General features: G+C 41.5%; 1 protein-coding gene across 1 annotated transcript in view; it reads right to left on the bottom strand.

Annotated features, from left to right (window-relative positions):
* LOC116692225 (neural-cadherin-like) overlaps window positions 1-17,146 on the bottom strand; it is a 347,629-nt gene extending 330,483 nt beyond the window's left edge. Inside the window, 1 exon segment of the mRNA XM_032520340.1 lies at window positions 15,487-17,146. Coding sequence (XP_032376231.1) covers window positions 15,487-16,555 — 1,069 coding nt within the window. The 5' untranslated portion in view covers window positions 16,556-17,146.
* Window positions 17,147-17,703: the final 557 nt, after the last annotated feature.

Genomic DNA, 17,703 nt, shown 5'->3' with positions numbered 1-17,703 from the left:
AGAATAAGTAAAGGTGTGTAAAGAAGGCATATATCAACAACTGTGGAAAAATGTAATAGTGGAAAGAACAGGGAGGGGAAAAGATCAGGAAGAGAAAATTGGAACGTGATCAAAAACAGCTGGCGTCGACGTCGGGAGAGATGGATAGCAGCAAGGTATGGAAGAGGGTCTGAAACCACAAGGAGAGAAGAGAAAAAAATGGGAATCGTTGGAAGAAAGGAAGGTAGGTGGATGAGGTGTGGAAAACAAATCAGCCAGTGTGTTTGTGTGGTGTTTGATGGTCTTGGAGAGTGTGTTTGCGGCCATGACACATGTGCAAACACACTGATACAAGATGGGAAGCAAACACTTCAATCCCGTTAACATCATAGGAAAAATGTGGCCACTAGACATGCAGACAAAAAAAAAAAAAGATCTTGAGAAGTAACGAGTGAAATGAGCAAAAAGCAGCTCTCCTGTGTGCTCAGCATATTAGAGGAGGTGCTGCAGGGTAGCGGATAGACAGGGGAGGTCTGACACCACACATACACTCATACTGACCCTCCCACATAGGCTCAAAATTACAACACACACACACACACACACACACACACACACACACACCACACACACACACACACACACACACACACACACACACACACACACACACACACACACACACACACACACCACACACACACACACATACACACCACCACACCAGCACACACACACACACACACACACACACACCCACACACACACAGCACCCACACACACGGACATAATGACCCCACTGCAGCAAAATCCAGCAGAAAGGCTAGACACGAGGAATCTGCCTGTGGCCTCTGCCACACAAATAATAGACGTATCACAACAACGCACACTTCAATAGGAGCCGCTACAGGGGAAATATGACTTAAGCGTGGCACGCAACCTTCACCAAGGAGAAGGAGTCGTGGAAGAAAGATGTGATCAACCTATTAACATGCAATTTATTTTAATGATATGGGTCACTTTGCATAAATACTTCTGTTTTGAGTGAGTGCTACAGGCTCATGCAAATATTACTATAAATAGTGATGTGTATCTGACTTACAGTAAAACCCTACTCATGTAAAAAAAAATATATATAATAATAATAATAATAATAATAATATTCACCCAGGTGATGCAACTGCCAGAGTCTGTTGGCACATTGTCACGCCCTGTTGATTTAAAGGAGTTCTTTTAAACCCTAGAGGCATATTTTTCTTAGCTGAATTTGTTTGGACTAATGAGGGTCCAGGATACAGAGCATTTCAAAGGTGGTCAGGCAATGCAATGCAACCTGGAGGCAGGTTTGTTCATAGTGGAATGAGATGAACCAAATAATGACTTGGAGTTAAAGCTATAATGCTCTACCATCTCTGATTCAGATTTTTTTGATTACACCCTGAGAACGATGTTTGCCATTCAAATGTTCTGCCCAGTTTGACACCAGTGTCATGTGGCTTTCTGGATAAAGTCAGGCTCACTTGAGGATTTGATGCAAATGCCAAGCAGTAACACTCCATATTCCCTGATTTAGATCAGAACAAACAGATGATAGTTCTTAAAATCTCTTGGAAAACAAAGATACCATTGAACACATTCTGCCCTACTTACCTTGAGATTCTTCAAGCAGCCCAACATCATACCTAGGGTGATACCACACAAGATTTTGAAAAAAAAATACTGTTTTGCATCAACCAATTGTAGCTCAGCGTAAATTCTTTCAAAAAGACCTAACTTTTAATCAATGCACTCCTAAAACAATTCAGCCGTTATTCTAATAAATGTATTTCATCATGCTGTGTATAACTTTTGCACATCTGCAGCTCGTCTCTCCTGATTGAAATGTATCTCAGCGTAAATCCTTTCAAGAAGACCTCACTCTTAATCAATGCTCTACCTAACTAGGATCAGCTGGTGGAGGCGTTCACCTTCCTGCTCAACCAATCAGAATCATACACAATGTCAAAAGCCAATCACAGAGTCACAACCCTACATTAAATAATCTGTTTCTCCCTTTGCTATCAGCTGTCGTTGCAGGCAAAGAGTGCAACCCTCCACGCCCCCCCCCCCCCCCCCTTCCACCTCAAGTCATCTACTCCAGCTGATCGGTCCCGAGCCTCCTTTGGTCTGGTCTTGGGGCTCCTTCGTCCCCAACACCGGTGTCTAGACTCCTTCAGGGGGGTTATGATGGTTCTCTACCCCTATATATAGATATATGAAATATTCGTATAGCGATGGAGTATAATCTCCAAAGACTTTGTACATTTTATTGAGCTGTACAATAAATCTTATTTGCCTATCTGCAAACATGTCTCTCCTGATTGAATTGAAGACAATACTGTCCACAGACCATAATACTTTTGAAGCAAAGACATGGTGATGCCAATTGAAACCAGAAATAATCAATTATGACAAACCTGAAACAGTTGGATGGAAATATTCGTTTGTTATTAACGGGAAAATCGTGTTACTGTAAAATAACGTGACCATTTCACAAACTGCCATGGTTGCTTGTTAAAATCTACATATACATGAATAAGGCTCTGAAAAAAATATTTAATCACTGCATTGATTTGTACATTTTTGGTCAAAAGGATGATGCCAATCGTCATCTTTTATTCTTTATATTTCCAACTGTTGTCTTTCTCGTTCTGCTTTGATTTATTTTTCATTCTCATTGTCCTGGCAAATATCGCTTGTTCATTGGGAACTGAACCGCCAAAACTATGCCTGTAAGATACGACAAAACAAAAACACTCCATTATCACAATAATGACACCTTGGTAACAACATGAGACAGCGATTTATTCTCAGTTGTTTAATTTATTTTTAATTGTTGTGTTCTAAGTCCCACACCGAGGCTTTATCTTGCAATTAACACTGGTATAGTGTAGCATAGCATAGATCTAACTAAGTCTAATCAACGAGTGAGAAATCAATGCCATGTTTTTTCTCGGTGACAATGTTAAGTTCCTATCAAAGACAACATGGCATTGATTTCCAATGCCATTAATGTAATGATTCCATTATTTATTGCATTTTTGAGCTGAGATGCTGTGACCAGGTGTATTGCATTCAATCTGACAAAGACTTTCACTATAAAAACATACTTTCATACAGGAATGCTCCCTTTCACCTCTGAGATTAATTCCCCACTAGGTATACTTGTTCATTAATCCATAAACCATGACAGTATGTGATATATTGAAATTAGTAATCCGTTTTTCAAATCACTGAAGTATTATATAGGCCCTCAGTCTAAACAAAGGAATAAAGCCTGCGTGGATTGATTCTAACCCAACACCCATTTTACACAAGCTTTTATGAGCTCCACCAACCTGCTATGTTCTGCACTGTAGGTCTGTTGAGGAGCTAGAACACGTAATAGCTGCAAACAGAGTAATCATAGAAATGTCCACCTTTCCCTAGCGAGGCGCTAGGTGGGAAAAAAAGAAATAAGAGACAAAAAAACACGTACTTATGGATTTCTTATTAATAGCTGCAGGCACTTTTGCTTCTACCTCACTGCTTGACATTATAATAGTGGCATTTAAGTACCATGATGAAGGTCACTCTGAACCAAATACTGCAGTTTATATATTTCAACATTAGTGCATGGTTTAGAGTATGAAGACGCAACACAGCTGAGGATACCGGTGTTAAAATATAGAAACGGTGGACCGTAAATCCATAAATGGCGGAGAGGTAAAATTGTAAAAGAGTAGGAATTCCATTTAGAAGGTGAGCAAAACACTAAGAATCTAATTTATTGCTCAGAAATTGAAATTGATCTTGGCACAAACTGTTGCTGCCAAATACAATGAATTATTTATAGTGACTTTTTGGAAGATGTAACTATGCAAATGGAATAACACAAAGACTGGAAACCAAAAGGGTTCTGTCCATCTTGGTCTGTCCTCCCATGGAAATGGAGTAGATAGCAGATAGATAGATAGATAAGGGTAGACATATAGATATGTAGATTGATAGATAGAGATAGATAAATAGATATATAGATAGATAGATAAGGGTAAACATATAGATATGCAGATAGATAGATAGAGATGGATAGATAGATGTAAACATATAGATAGATAGATAGATAGATAGATACATAGATAGATAAGGGTAGACATATAGATAGGTAGATTGATAGATAGAGATAGATGGATAGATGTAAACATATAGATAGGTAGATTGATAGATAGATAGATAGATAGAGCTAGATAAATAGATATATGGATAAATAGATAGATAGATAGATAGATAGATAGATAGATAGATAGATAGATAGATAGAGACAGATAGATAGATAGACAGATAAGGGTAGACATATATATAGATAGATGGATAAATAGATAGATAGATAAGGGTAGACATATAGATAGATAGATAGATAGATAGATACATAGATAGATAGATAGATAGATAGATAGATAGGTAGATAGATAGATAAGGGTAGACATATAGATAGATAGATAGATAGATAGATGGATAGATAAGGGTAGACATATAGATAGATAGATAGATAGATAGATAGATAAGGTAGACATATAGATGATAGATAGATAGATAGATAGATAGATAGATAAGCGGTAGACATATAGATAGATATAGATAGATAGATAGCATAGATAGATAGATAGTATAGATAAGATAGATAGATAGATAGATAAATAGATAGTGTAGATAGAGATAGAAGATAAGGTAGACATATAGATAGATAATAGATAGATAGATAGATAGATAGATAAGGGTAGACATATAGATAGATAGATAGATAGATAGATAGACAGATAAGGGTAGACATATAGATAGATAGATAGATAGATAGATAGATAGATAGATAGACAGATAAGGGTAGACATATGTATATAGATAGATGGATAAATAGATAGCTAGATAGCTAGATAGCTAGATAGATAGATAGATAGATAGATAGATAGATAGATAGATAGATAATAAATAGATAGACACCTGTCCAAGCCTTGATCAGTTACACATTTTGGTAGTTTGTCTCTTGGTTTAATGCTGTGCTACAGCTTGTTCATTGGAGACAAATGGAGGGCAACAGTGTATAATTACATACTGATTGTAGGGACATAATTAAAAGGGCTGTAATAAAAATCTAAGTTGTATGACAGTGGAGTAGAGAGAGGGAAAAATAAAAAAGGTCTTTGTGCTGATCAAGTTATCAAGATTAAAAACACACAGTACCAACAGTAGCGCATGTACATATCAAAGCAATGATCCAGCGTTTTTAGCGAAAAAAAGCCAATTAATTTCCCTATTCAGAGTTTGATGAGAACATCAATTCCACTTTCATATCTGTTCTAAATATGAAGCTACAGCCAGCAGCTGGTTAGCGGTACATTTTAATTTCTGTCCTTTTTTCATTTTCAAGATATTTCAAGTACAGTAATACACAGACAGTGGAATGTAAGGAGACAAGTCTAACATCTGAGGCTTAATCCTGGAAATGTACTTAATCCAGACTGGGTAGTACCCAACTTTTTGTCAGGTGACTCGAATGTGGCTGTTCAACTCTTCAGTGTTTGAGATTTAACTTCATTCAGCATTAGGGGTGTTGAAATGAACCACTGCATCGATGCATCAAAATGCGGACCTGGACGATTCTGCATCCACGCAGCGACAGACCATAATCGATTATTGCCTACAGATGTTATTTGTGGATTTTCCGGTTGGTGCTATTTGTGTTTTTGTCTTTTGTCTGTTGTCTCCGCCACAGTCAGGAAGTGTCTTTTTTTAAGAGCTTGCTAAAATAAAAAGGGAAGTTCATTATAAGTTTTTACTGCTTGAATGTTGATGATCGAAAACAGGTGTCAATCTAATAATATTAGTGAGGTCGACGAATTTCAGGGGATGATCAGCGAGCTATCTAGTTCGTCCGAAAACAGGCAAATTGCAATCAACTAGTGAAGCCAGTGAAAGTAATAACGTTCTGAATAGGCAGACCTTAATAAAGCCACGCTTGGTATCCTCTAAAAAACACTTCCTACCCTTCTGACAAAAGGTAATTAATCATTGGTTACCCTTCTGAAAAAGGTTAACTACCCTTTTGAAAAAGGTAACTAATCATTGGTTACCCTTCTGAAAAAACAGTAACTAATCATTGGTTACCCTTCTGAAAAAGGGAATTAAACCTTTAGGTTACTCTTTCCCCTGAAAAAAGGTAATAATCCTGTTAGATCTGAAAAAAGGGTTTAAACTACCCTTCTGAAAAAGGTAACTAATCATTGGTTACCCTTCTGAAAAACAGTACAATTCATGGTTACCTTTCTGAAAAAAGTGATTAAATCATTGGTCCTTCTCGAGAATAAACAGTACCATTGGTTACCCTTCTGAAAAAACAGTACAATCTGGTTACCTTGTTTGAAAAACCCGAACAATGGTTACCCTTCTGAAAACGGGTAACTACCCTTTTGAAAAGGTAACTAATCATGGTTGACCATTCTGAAAAAAAGTAACTACCCTTTGAAAAGTATAATCAGTCATTACCTTTCACAAACAGTAACTAATCGTAACTATCCTTAGTGTACCTTATGTAAAGTGTTACGCATGTTACGTTACCAAAATGAGAGTAAGTGGTTTCACAACAGATCTGCAGTAGCTTCAGCACCCTTGGACCAACCTTGGCCAGAACCATTCCACGGCACATTTAAGAGTTTCTGAAGTTCAGAATTGGGATTTATAGAAACCAAACTGGAGTTGGCAAACCATTGGTGGAAAGACTTGGAGTCACCAAACACTAGCGCATGAAAGCAAACTTTCTGTTGAAGTAAATTAAAAAAGAACAATTAAAAACGCCTCTGGAAGCTACATAATTGCAGTGATAGTGGGAGCAGACTTTACAATTGTGAGGTTTCTTTTGAACTCCATTTACACGAAAGATGCTAAAGCGATGAAAAAAAGGGGCATGACGAGTGTTAAGGTGAAAAGCTAGCTAGCAGTTAGGGAGTCAGTGAAAGTCTGCCGTGAGATGCAGAAACCACAGTCTCTGTGGATAATGAGCTGAAGATTGTGCGTGCGTGTGTGTCTGCGTGTATTTATTCTGTTTTTGTAAGACAGAAAAACCAAATGCAATGAAATGAGCCAAAAAAAACATTCAAGTGTCTTAACATTGGGTTTGTGTGGGTTAATGCGGTTAACCATCCATGTGTACTCATTGTGCATGCAGAGAAGACCAAATAAGTGCTATCTATGCTCTTTGAAGGAACAAATGGATTCAGACTCTGTTTCATCTCGATAAACAAAAGACAAATAACATATGCAGCTAACAGGCTCCCCTCACTGCCATCTGTCTGGATATGGAATGGTAATTTGGCCATCCGGAACTCACAAAAAGCACAATGTAGTGTTTTGTATGTCGATGTATAGTATGTACTGTATGTGCGTGTGTATCAGGGGGTTTGAGATGGGAAATAATGCAAAAGCATTTTTTTTTTTTTTTTTTATTACTTAGGAGCCTAAAAAACGGTAATTTTGAAAAATTCCGCATGCTTGGTTCAGTTGGGAGAGGCAAAAAACATGTGAGATCAACTGACAGTTGTCGTGATTAAAGCCAGCTGTGAGTCTTCATTAACCAAAATCCCACACACATGCCCACGCACGCACACACACACACACACCACACACACACACACACACACACACACACACACACACACACACACACACACACACACACACACACAGATTGGCATAGACTCTTGTGAACAAAGTGCTGGCCCGATATCCTGATAATCATTTTTCATCTTTGTAATAATTCTATCAAACAAATGACTTTTACAAAACAAATAATGTCCCAGCTCAGGTTACTTAATCCTGGTGATTATTACATCATAAACCACTATTTACACAAATGTTCTAAAGTTCACAAACTATTTATAAAGAAGAAGTTTCTTCTACTGTGTTTTGTAAAAGTTATTAAAACTGAATATTAAAGAAAACAAGAAACATGATTACCATGATAACTTTGAAGTAGTGTGACAGCAGATTTAAAGACACATAAACATATACAAATGAAAGCGTAAACCATTTTGAAGATTGCTCAATAACTCTCCTATGCTTTACAGATCCTAAGCTCATTCGTTCTGCACCAGGAAGTCAGAAAGCTCTGCTAAAATGGCGCAAAGGATTCTCTTTCACATATAAAGGTGGAAACACTTCTCTACACTTGGCATTACAGTAAGATGAAATCATTTATGAAGACAGAAGAAAAAATTGAACCTTTCACTAAACTGATGTTGGCAAAGCAGGGGCTGATGTTGCAGTCTGCAGGCTGGAACTGGATTTCTAAATACACTTCACATAACATGCAAAGGGTTAAATAAGTGTTAGACATCTCTGTCTGAAGCTAAGATGTGTCAAATGGCTGTGTAGAAATACTGCAACAGTTGGGAACAAACTGATTTTTTATTTTTTTTATTCATTGAGGTAGCCTCTCTTTCGCAGGAATGCCTTGATCACATTCACAGTTACACATTCAGACGCTGCCCAGGGCAACCACAGCCATGAAGACTATGTGTCACACATGTTATAATGCTCGTCTAGCTGCTAGCATGGCATGCCCTCACACTCTGCTTCTGACTGGCTAGTAGTCCTTACCTAGGTACTGTCAGGGCCTCATACTCTGCTTCTGACTGGCTAGTAGTCCTTACCTAGGTACTGTCAGGGCCCTCATACTCTGCTTCTGACTGGCTAGTAGTCCTTACCTAGGTACTGTCAGGGCCTCATACTCTGCTCCTGACTGGCTAGTAGTCCTTACCTAGGTACTGTCAGGACCTCATACTCTGCTTCTGACTGGCTAGTAGTCCTTACCTAGGTACTGTCAGGGCCTCATACTCTGCTCTGACTGGCTAGTAGTCCTTACCTAGGTACTGTCAGGACCTCATACTCTGCTTCTGACTGGCTAGTAGTCCTTACCTAGGTACTGTCAGGGCCCTCATACTCTGCTTCTGACTGGCTAGTAGTCCTTACCTAGGTACTGTAATGGCCCTCATACTCTGCTTCTGACTGGCTAGTAGTCCTTACCTAGGTACTGTCGGGGCCTCATACTCTGCTTCTGACTGGCTAGTAGTCCTTACCTAGGTACTGTCAGGGCACGCCCTCATACTCTGCTTCTGACTGGCTAGTAGTCCTTACCTAGGTACTGTCAGGGCCCTCATACTCTGCTTCTGACTGGCTAGTAGTCCTTACCTAGGTACTGTCAGGGCCCTCATACTCTGCTTCTGACTGGCTAGTAGTCCTTACCTAGGTACTGTCAGGGCACGCCCTCGTACTCTGCTTCTACATGTGTGACTCTCAACAAAGATGGAACAGAAGTGTGATGCCTCACTCTGTAGCTAAAACAGAGAGCTCAACACACAGGGTGAAAAGAGGAGCCACAGCATATACAGGTTATAGTGTTTTTTTGAAAAATAAGCCATGTAAACCTATTCTACTACAACCTCTAAATAAAACTATAAAGTTAAAAAATGAGCAGAATATGAGCACTTTAACAGTTTTTGATACTTTGTCACATTCTAGTCTGCACCAAAAAGGTTGAGGTTTGATTCCCATCTCTAGTCAAGCATGTACCGGGCTTTTCAGGGTTTATAATAAAAAAAGCATGCATGACTCATGTGGCGAGAGTCCAATGGAGTACCTGTTGCGCTGTTCCTTTCATCTGAGTAGGTCAAGTAACAAATGGATAATTGGTTTGGATACAATCTATTTTTTAACATTATGTGGGTCTACTTTCATAAAGGCTGCCAGAGAAGAAAAAATAAAATAAAAAATCATTATAATAATTAGCTAAAAGGATTAAAGTACTCTCTTGTCTATTTGATACAGTGTTAGCCGGCTAGAAATGATTAAAGTGAAGGGGGTTCTACCTTAACTAAAAGTCTAATTTTTAAAAGAAAAAGCAAAATATGACTGTGGCTTTTTTCAAAAAGGAAAGCTCTGACAAAGAACTAGTGTGTGAAGGAGCAAATTAATGTTTTTACTAATTAACTAAATGAATAAATCCATTGATCATTATGTCAAAGAACAGTGTCAGACTGGCTGTTTTTAGAGGGGATGAAGAATCTTTGGGGGAAATTAATAGAGCGCTCACTGTCAGGGTACAATGGCCGACTCACACGCAAAACTCAGGACACGAGAGTAAAACGATAAGTACGTTTATTGTTCAGCGAACAATGCAGCAACGGTACAAAATCATCAGGCAGTGGACGTGGTCAAAGGTACAAAACAAAGAGTCTGGTAACACTGGAAACAAATACACACAGGGAAAACCGCTGGAAAGCGTGACACACGAGGTACTACAACAATCTGGCAACAGGTGAGTGAACAAGGGGAGTATATATACACTGGGACTGGGGAAGACAACTAGTGATACACATTACGGCGGGGACAGGTAATCACAACGGCGGGAAAACAAAGACGGGGAGACAAGTGACCTGGAACGCAGACAAAATGTGAATATCAAAATAAATCAAGACGTCCATGAAAACAAACAAAATACTAAATAAGAGCGGGAGCTGGAGGTGACACTCACTTGGTGCTTTTTTATTATTATTCAATGACTTGTGAAATGGATTCGGATATCAGAGGCTAGACGCGCACACATAGACAGATTTATGTTAGGGGAAATAAAACCAGCAGGGAATAGTACACTTGTTTTGAATACTGTGCATTAAAAATACACCCTGGTGAGAAGAATGGAAACTAAAAAACCTGGGTGACATTTATTTGTCCACACAGGCAAACGTGTTTTTGTCACTTCCTGTGGGTAAGTGTTTATTCCTTGGAGATTTACCCGCATCTGAGCCAAAACCACTTTGTGCCTAAAGCCAACCCTAACTCGTACCCTCAAAACACAACTTTTAACTCTAAAATGTAATAGTACATTGATCATATATACTGATATCACTTTCAGACACAGACACACACACACACACACACAACCGTCCCTTGAAGAATCATGTCAGAGGCTGGCTCACGCTGTCTAAAACTGTGCCTCCACTCCAACTAAATCCCTGGAGTGAGAGTGAAAATAAGAGCGAGAAAGTAAGAGAGCAAGAGGGAGAGACAGAGAGACAGAGAGGGAATGAGATGGGATTACAAGCATAATGCGAGCAGATGGAGGGAGGTCGAGGATCCAGCAGGACTTTCCACTCCAAACGGATTAAAAGACTTCAACAGAGCCACCAACAACCGAACGGATGCAGCGTTCCTCGCGCTCAATACACCGAGCTGAGCCGGGCTCGCCCCTTGCCGCCTGCTGCTAAGCCTGGAAATGAAATCTTGCCGCCTTTCCGCGTGGCACAGTAAATAGTAAGGTCATGGATATGTATTTTAATCCACTGCCCCAATCTTCCCCTCCTGTCAAACACTTGAACACATAAAACGTGTGTTGTTGTAAACCTATCCATTTAGGAGACATTAATGATGATCCTGCTCTTTACACGTTGCATTATTTTAGTTAAAACACATCACAGCTCAGATGTAGATGCATCCAAGACGCATTAAAGATTAAATATCATCCAAACCAGCACTGGTTGCAAAGGATTGGCCACATCAGAAACAATATGTCATGTGTCTGTAATCTTCAAATACATTAAGCCATTTTACACTTTATATCTGACTCATCCTTATTGAAATGATTGGCTTTAAATACACTTTAAAATGCCCTTTCTATGCACGGAATTTTAATGCATAAAAATGCACATGACACTCCTGTCACTGCCTCTCATGTCATCTCTGTATTTCAACCTGATCTCACTAAATTCTGTGAAATGAACACTGTCCCTTAACTCAAAGTCTGTGGCAATTTCAAGGAATTGCCTAAAATTTCATAATGGGCACACGGGAGAATTCTGTGAAATGATCACGGCCCCTTAAATAGAATTCCGGCCAATTTTTGTGTTTATCTTGTTCGCAATAAATATGCGAGTACTGTTGAGTACTTTTGAAAAACCCCCGACCTGAATCAGTGCAGGCAACACAGAGTAGCTGCAGCTATGTGTACAAGCTTCCACTGAGCTAAAACGGCAGTTAACGGGGCAGCTAACAGCTAGCAGCTAACAGCTAGCAGCTAACAGCTAGCTCTGGCAGATAACTAGGCAAGCAAGCTACCCACCAGGAAGATCGAGACTGGGTAGGTGAATTAAAAACACTGTCTGACTTGAAAACGCATCTTGGTATTACGTAAGGGTCCTGTTCTTGTTGTACAGACATATTCATTGCATTGTGTGTCTGTTAAGAGGCACAAAGGCACGCTAAAACTTGCCCCATTAACTGCCGTTTTAGCTCAGTGGAAGCTTGTACACGTAGCTGCAGCTGCTCCGTGTTACCTGCACCCATTCAGGTCGGGGGTTTTTCAATTGAAAGTACTCGCATATTTATAGAGCTCAAGATTAACATAAAAATGGGCTGGAATTCTCCTTTGAGTTAAGGAAAGGGTTGTGGGTGGAAGGGACAACAACAGGTTGTGTTTAGGAAAAGAACAACAGGTTAGTTTAGGAAAAGAACGGGACGATTGGGTTTAGGAAAAGAACAGGATGGTTGGGTTTAGGAAAAGAACAGGATGGTTGGGTTTAGGAAAAGAACAACCGGTTGGGTTTAGGAAAAGAACGGGACGGTTGGGTTTAGGAAAAGAACAACCGCTTAGTTTAGGAAAAGAATGGGATGGTTGGGTTTAGGAAAAGAACAACGGGTTAGTTTAGGAAAAGAATGGGATGGTTGGGTTTAGGAAAAGAACAACGGGTTAGTTTAGGAAAAGAACGGGATGGTTGGGTTTAGGAAAGAACAACGGTTAGTTGGGAAAGAACGGGATGGTTGGTTTGGAACTAAGAACAACGGGTTGTTTGGAAACAAGAACGGGATTGGGTTGGTTTAGGAAAGAACAACGGGTTAGTTTAGGAAAAGAATGGTGGTTTGGGGTTTAGGAAAGAACAACGGTTAGTTAGGAAAAGAACGGGATGGTTGGGTTTAAGAATCGTGACACGCCGGACACAAGCCCCGGTCTCCTGGGTTAAAGTCCTGTGTTGTTTGACCCACCCTAACCAACCTCCTAACGCCGTTCGTTGTTGCTCTAAATACTACATCATCTTCTCATTGACTTTACTTTGGAGTTGTTTCCCATGGTGACCACATGGAATCTTCACACATTCCGTGCCACCACCACCAAATGCACTGGTAACAGTTCATGGTCCTTTCAAGGAATTCTGTGAGACCAGGCTGCTATATTTACATCTTGTTAAATTGACAATAGCAATGTTTTGTTTTGTTCCCCCTCCCCCAATATTTGGTATTATTCAAGACGTCTCCTGTTTTCATCCCTGTTAATTTGTAAGAAAAATATAATAACACCTTCTGTCAGAAAAGATGAAACTAGTTTAACTTTTGATAGCGTTCAGGGAAACGTGTTTTGCTTGTAAAAAGTTGTTCTACTTGAAATAAAAAAATGTAAAAAAGGTTTTGAAGACAACTGAGTGTCTCTTTAAAATCAAACAGCAGCTGATTGCTCGATAAAGGAACTCTCAGAGGATGCCGTGACTCTGCAACAGCAAAGTGTTACATTCAACACTGAAAACGTATCGTTTTCCATCAATTTCATCATGTGTTGAAGGAAAGGATTGGGACAAATAGCCAACATTGTTACTGGCAGTGCAAATTAGCATTGTGTGCCGAGAGCAAGCTCAGCTTCTTCGCTGCATCAGGACAGTTCACATTACCGAGACCAATAGGTCGTATTGATTAGGTCCCTCCCCCGGGAAAATGAGGTTACCTGGTCTTAATGGAACAAGCGGCAGAACTGCTCTTCCAGTCAAGTTAAGAACATCTATATATATATATATACAGTATATAGAACCAAGTGCAAACTCATTTATATTGTTTTTGCACTCTGTTGTCTAGTCTCAGAAGCTCAGTGTCACAGTCAATTATCCCAGTGTTTCATCCCTTTACATATGCATTTCTTAATGTGGATCTGGCTGCATGTTAACTCACTGTCTCTCCGCTCGGTGCCTTTTATCCGCAGGTGATAATTAACCTGTTGGTACGGTGGCCGTTGAGCGCCACGCTTCTACTCTGACATCCCAACATCTGTTGCTGCTGACACGTTCACTCTGTCCTAATTAACCAAGCACATGAATCATCATCAACACTGATGAGCGTCACTCAGTTTAACCTCTGTTGCGAACACCAGGCGCTCTGATGCCGCTTAGCCTGATCTTTCCTGTTTTGCAGGATTGTAACTGGTTAGTGCGGGGACGTGAGTCTGCCTGGTACTTCAGTGGTTAGCACCCACTCACCACAGCAATAGGATCCCTGGTTAGAACCCCTTCAGAGCTGGCCTGGGTCTATAATGTACGTGTGGAGTTGTCACTCGGTCTCCAGTCCAGCCATGACGAATATGGAATCAGAGGACAATTTTTCCTTCTTCTAACTTGGCCCCTCAATCACACCAGCTAATTCAATTAACTTTAGTCCACGCTTACTTAATAAGGGGAAAGTGCAAATTTATAAAATGCATTATTATACATGGGTTAAAAATGCCAGATTAAGCCAAAATTGTACTTTTTCACTGTAATCCCCTAGCGTCAATGTTAAAAAGGCTTTTTAAAATTTACAAATACACAAAGAGAGAAAGACAACACAAACAGGGCATAGCTTACCATAACATAAAGGACACCTTGGCACAAAACAGGACACAGCACAGAATCAAGATGATTAACATAAAAAAACAGGTTAGAAGGTAAAACAACGATGTACAAAGAGCAAAAAGATAGGAAAACACAGCTGTGAAGAGCAATACAAGTAGAAGGGAAATAACAGGAAAGAAATAGATAAAATACACATATGTTGAGATTGCACACTAACGGAATACAACTACCAGTGCCATTGACCTTTGCATGGGCCCTACTTGGGTTTGGGGCCAGGGACCAGCTGTCATCTGAACCCACAGCGGGCCTGCTCACACCCCCAAAACCTTTCACCAAGACCCTGACCTTAGAGGCTGCCTACTGACCGAAATTGTTTCAAACACACGTTTCCACAGTGATTAATCAACCCCAACCCTAACCCTAACCCTAACCCTAACCCAATATGTGGTTACAATCTCCTCTTAATAACCAAAAATATACATTTGTCCAGTGGATTCGATTCTAGGGTTCAGGCACCAATGGAACCCTGGGAAAAAGTTCGAGGGAAGACAATCCGCGTTGTATGACATGACATTATCATCAAGTTTAGGCTCTTCGTGCGTATTTACGCACACAATACAATGTGACAATTTCAACCAAATGACACAAATAATGTGTGTGTATTGCTCAAGGTGCCTCACAGAGAACGCACACGAGACCACAAATGTGCTCACAAACCGTCATGTTCAATATTGTTTCTCACTTTCTTACACACACACACACACACACACACACACTGGGTCGCTCTTTCACTCACCTCTTTTATCCTGAACTTTGACGCTGATCTCCACCAGAGGCTCGGTCTCCCGGTCCAGTCTCCGTGATATGACTATATCCCCGCTGTCCCGGCTCACGCTGACCGGCGAGCTCTCCACGTCGGGCTCCACCAACTCAAACGTTGCCGACAGAAACCTCACCGGGTTCAGGTTCATCACCACTGAACCGATCCCTGCATCCTCGGACACGTTGATGAAAACGGGGCTGTCTGATTCCAGCACTGACCTGGACCTTCGCGCTGGGACTTTTAATTGTGATTTAGCTTTCCATTCCCCCGGTTTGGTGTTGATCAAGGGGGCCACGGGCCATTGCCGTGGATTGATCTCAACAGCTATGCTCTGGCTCGTGCGAGGTGGCCACCCGCGGTCCCGGGCGAACACTTGAAACTTAATCGGATCCTCCAGACCGAGGATAGAGTCCACCAGGAGGATGTCTCCGGTTTTGGGCACCACGTAGAAACTCCCATTTTTGGGCAAAGCGAAGTAGATGAGCTGCGCATTCTTGCCGCTGTCATTGTCCCGCGCGGTCACTTTGTAGATCGCCGTGCGCAGCGCGGTGGCATCATCCAGGCTCAGTTTCACATCTGCACCTGGGAAAGTGGGCTGGTGGTCGTTGGTGTCCAGGACGTCCACCTTTATGGACGCCACTTCAGCGACCACCGGAGACTCCTCTCCCACTTCACGGGAGAGCCCCGCGCATTGCCCGCAACACAAACCCAGACTTAGTGCGTATTCATCCCGCTCCTCCCGGTCCAGAACCCCAGAAGTCTTCAATAAAATTTGGCCCCGTTTGTGGTGCGCAAAGACACGGAAATTCTCGCTACCGTCTCCCAGGAGTTTAAAGTGCGCTGCAGATTCCCCGGTACCGCACTGCCTCTGCGAGTTAAGCCGCTTCAACGGGACGCTCAGTCCGTTGACCCGGGAGCCGGGAGACGAGTTTTCAAATACATGCCCGTGAAAAAACGGCACCTGCTCCACGGTCCGGTTCCCGTGTGCGCACGAAACCAAAAAAGGTAAAAACGCGACCCAAATCATGACTGGATATGTCATTGGCTCCACTGCACTGAAACGCTCATGCCACTCCGAAATGCATAGGTGCACTCGTTCCTTGGGGGTATTACTCCTCTTTCCTTTTATGATCCAAAACTTCCATTACACGGGGACCCAGATATCTGTTGGCGCCATACTTCATCTCGACGCAGGAGAACTTTGTCTCTGTGTTTGTGCGTCCTCCTCCTCTCCTGCTCTCCCCCTGTCTGCTGTCTCACCAGCAGCGCTGCCTGTCTGTGCGCGTCCTAGGAAGGAAAAAAAATGCTTCTTACAGCTCGAGTGCGCGCTTACCTCCGTTCCCTTCCTCGCTCTCTCTTTTCCGTGCGTTGTTTCCGACCGATCTCACGCCGGGATCACGCTTAATCCCGACTGCGTCTGAGTTGCTGCAAAACTGCGCGCAGCCATACGCCGACTTGCCGTTGACATGGATCAGACCTCTTATTATAAGGACATCAGTCTTCTTTGCCACTCACATGTAGCGAGACGTGGTTTATCACGGGGATGTGACACAGAACCGACAGATTTACGCATGCATTGCCAAAGCCTCCAGCGCAATGCATCTGTGACAGAGTGCTGCAGCCGTAACAGTTTCTCTTCGGAAATGAACTTCTCAGCATAAGGAGCTGCGAGTCACATCAACTCGTGCGCGCGCACAAACACCCACACGCACACAGCCAAAGGCGCGTAAGTGTGTGTGTGTGTGTGTGTGTGTGTGTGTGTGTGTATCAGGGGCGATCCTCAGGGAAACAACCCGACCTCCCATCTCCCAGTGATCAATGTCCAGCCCTGCACGTCCAGATCCATCACGCCTCTTTCCAATAACACGCGAGTCCATTGGATTAAAATGATGTGGAAATCGATCATTTTAAAACGCCTCCAGGGGGGCAAATGGAAAATAAAGGCTTCAGCTCCAGGCAAGGAATCCAGAGATGCCTTCATGTCACAGAGAAATGCCCTATTTGAAAGTGTTCATCACCCCCTGTTTTCTGTTATGGAGGTTTTGGTCTCCAGGGGTCTGTGAATGTTGCAGTCAGGTCCACAACAAAATAAAGAACAGTCTCAAATTTAATATAACAGATATTCAATTTCACACACCAGTTTTCACTTTCCTATATTTCCTGCCCACACGTATAAGAAATAAAACTTTT

Source organism: Etheostoma spectabile, chromosome 1, assembly GCF_008692095.1.
Source record: "Etheostoma spectabile isolate EspeVRDwgs_2016 chromosome 1, UIUC_Espe_1.0, whole genome shotgun sequence".
Taxonomy (NCBI): domain Eukaryota; kingdom Metazoa; phylum Chordata; class Actinopteri; order Perciformes; family Percidae; genus Etheostoma; species Etheostoma spectabile.
This window is presented reverse-complemented; position numbering and strand designations above follow the sequence as displayed.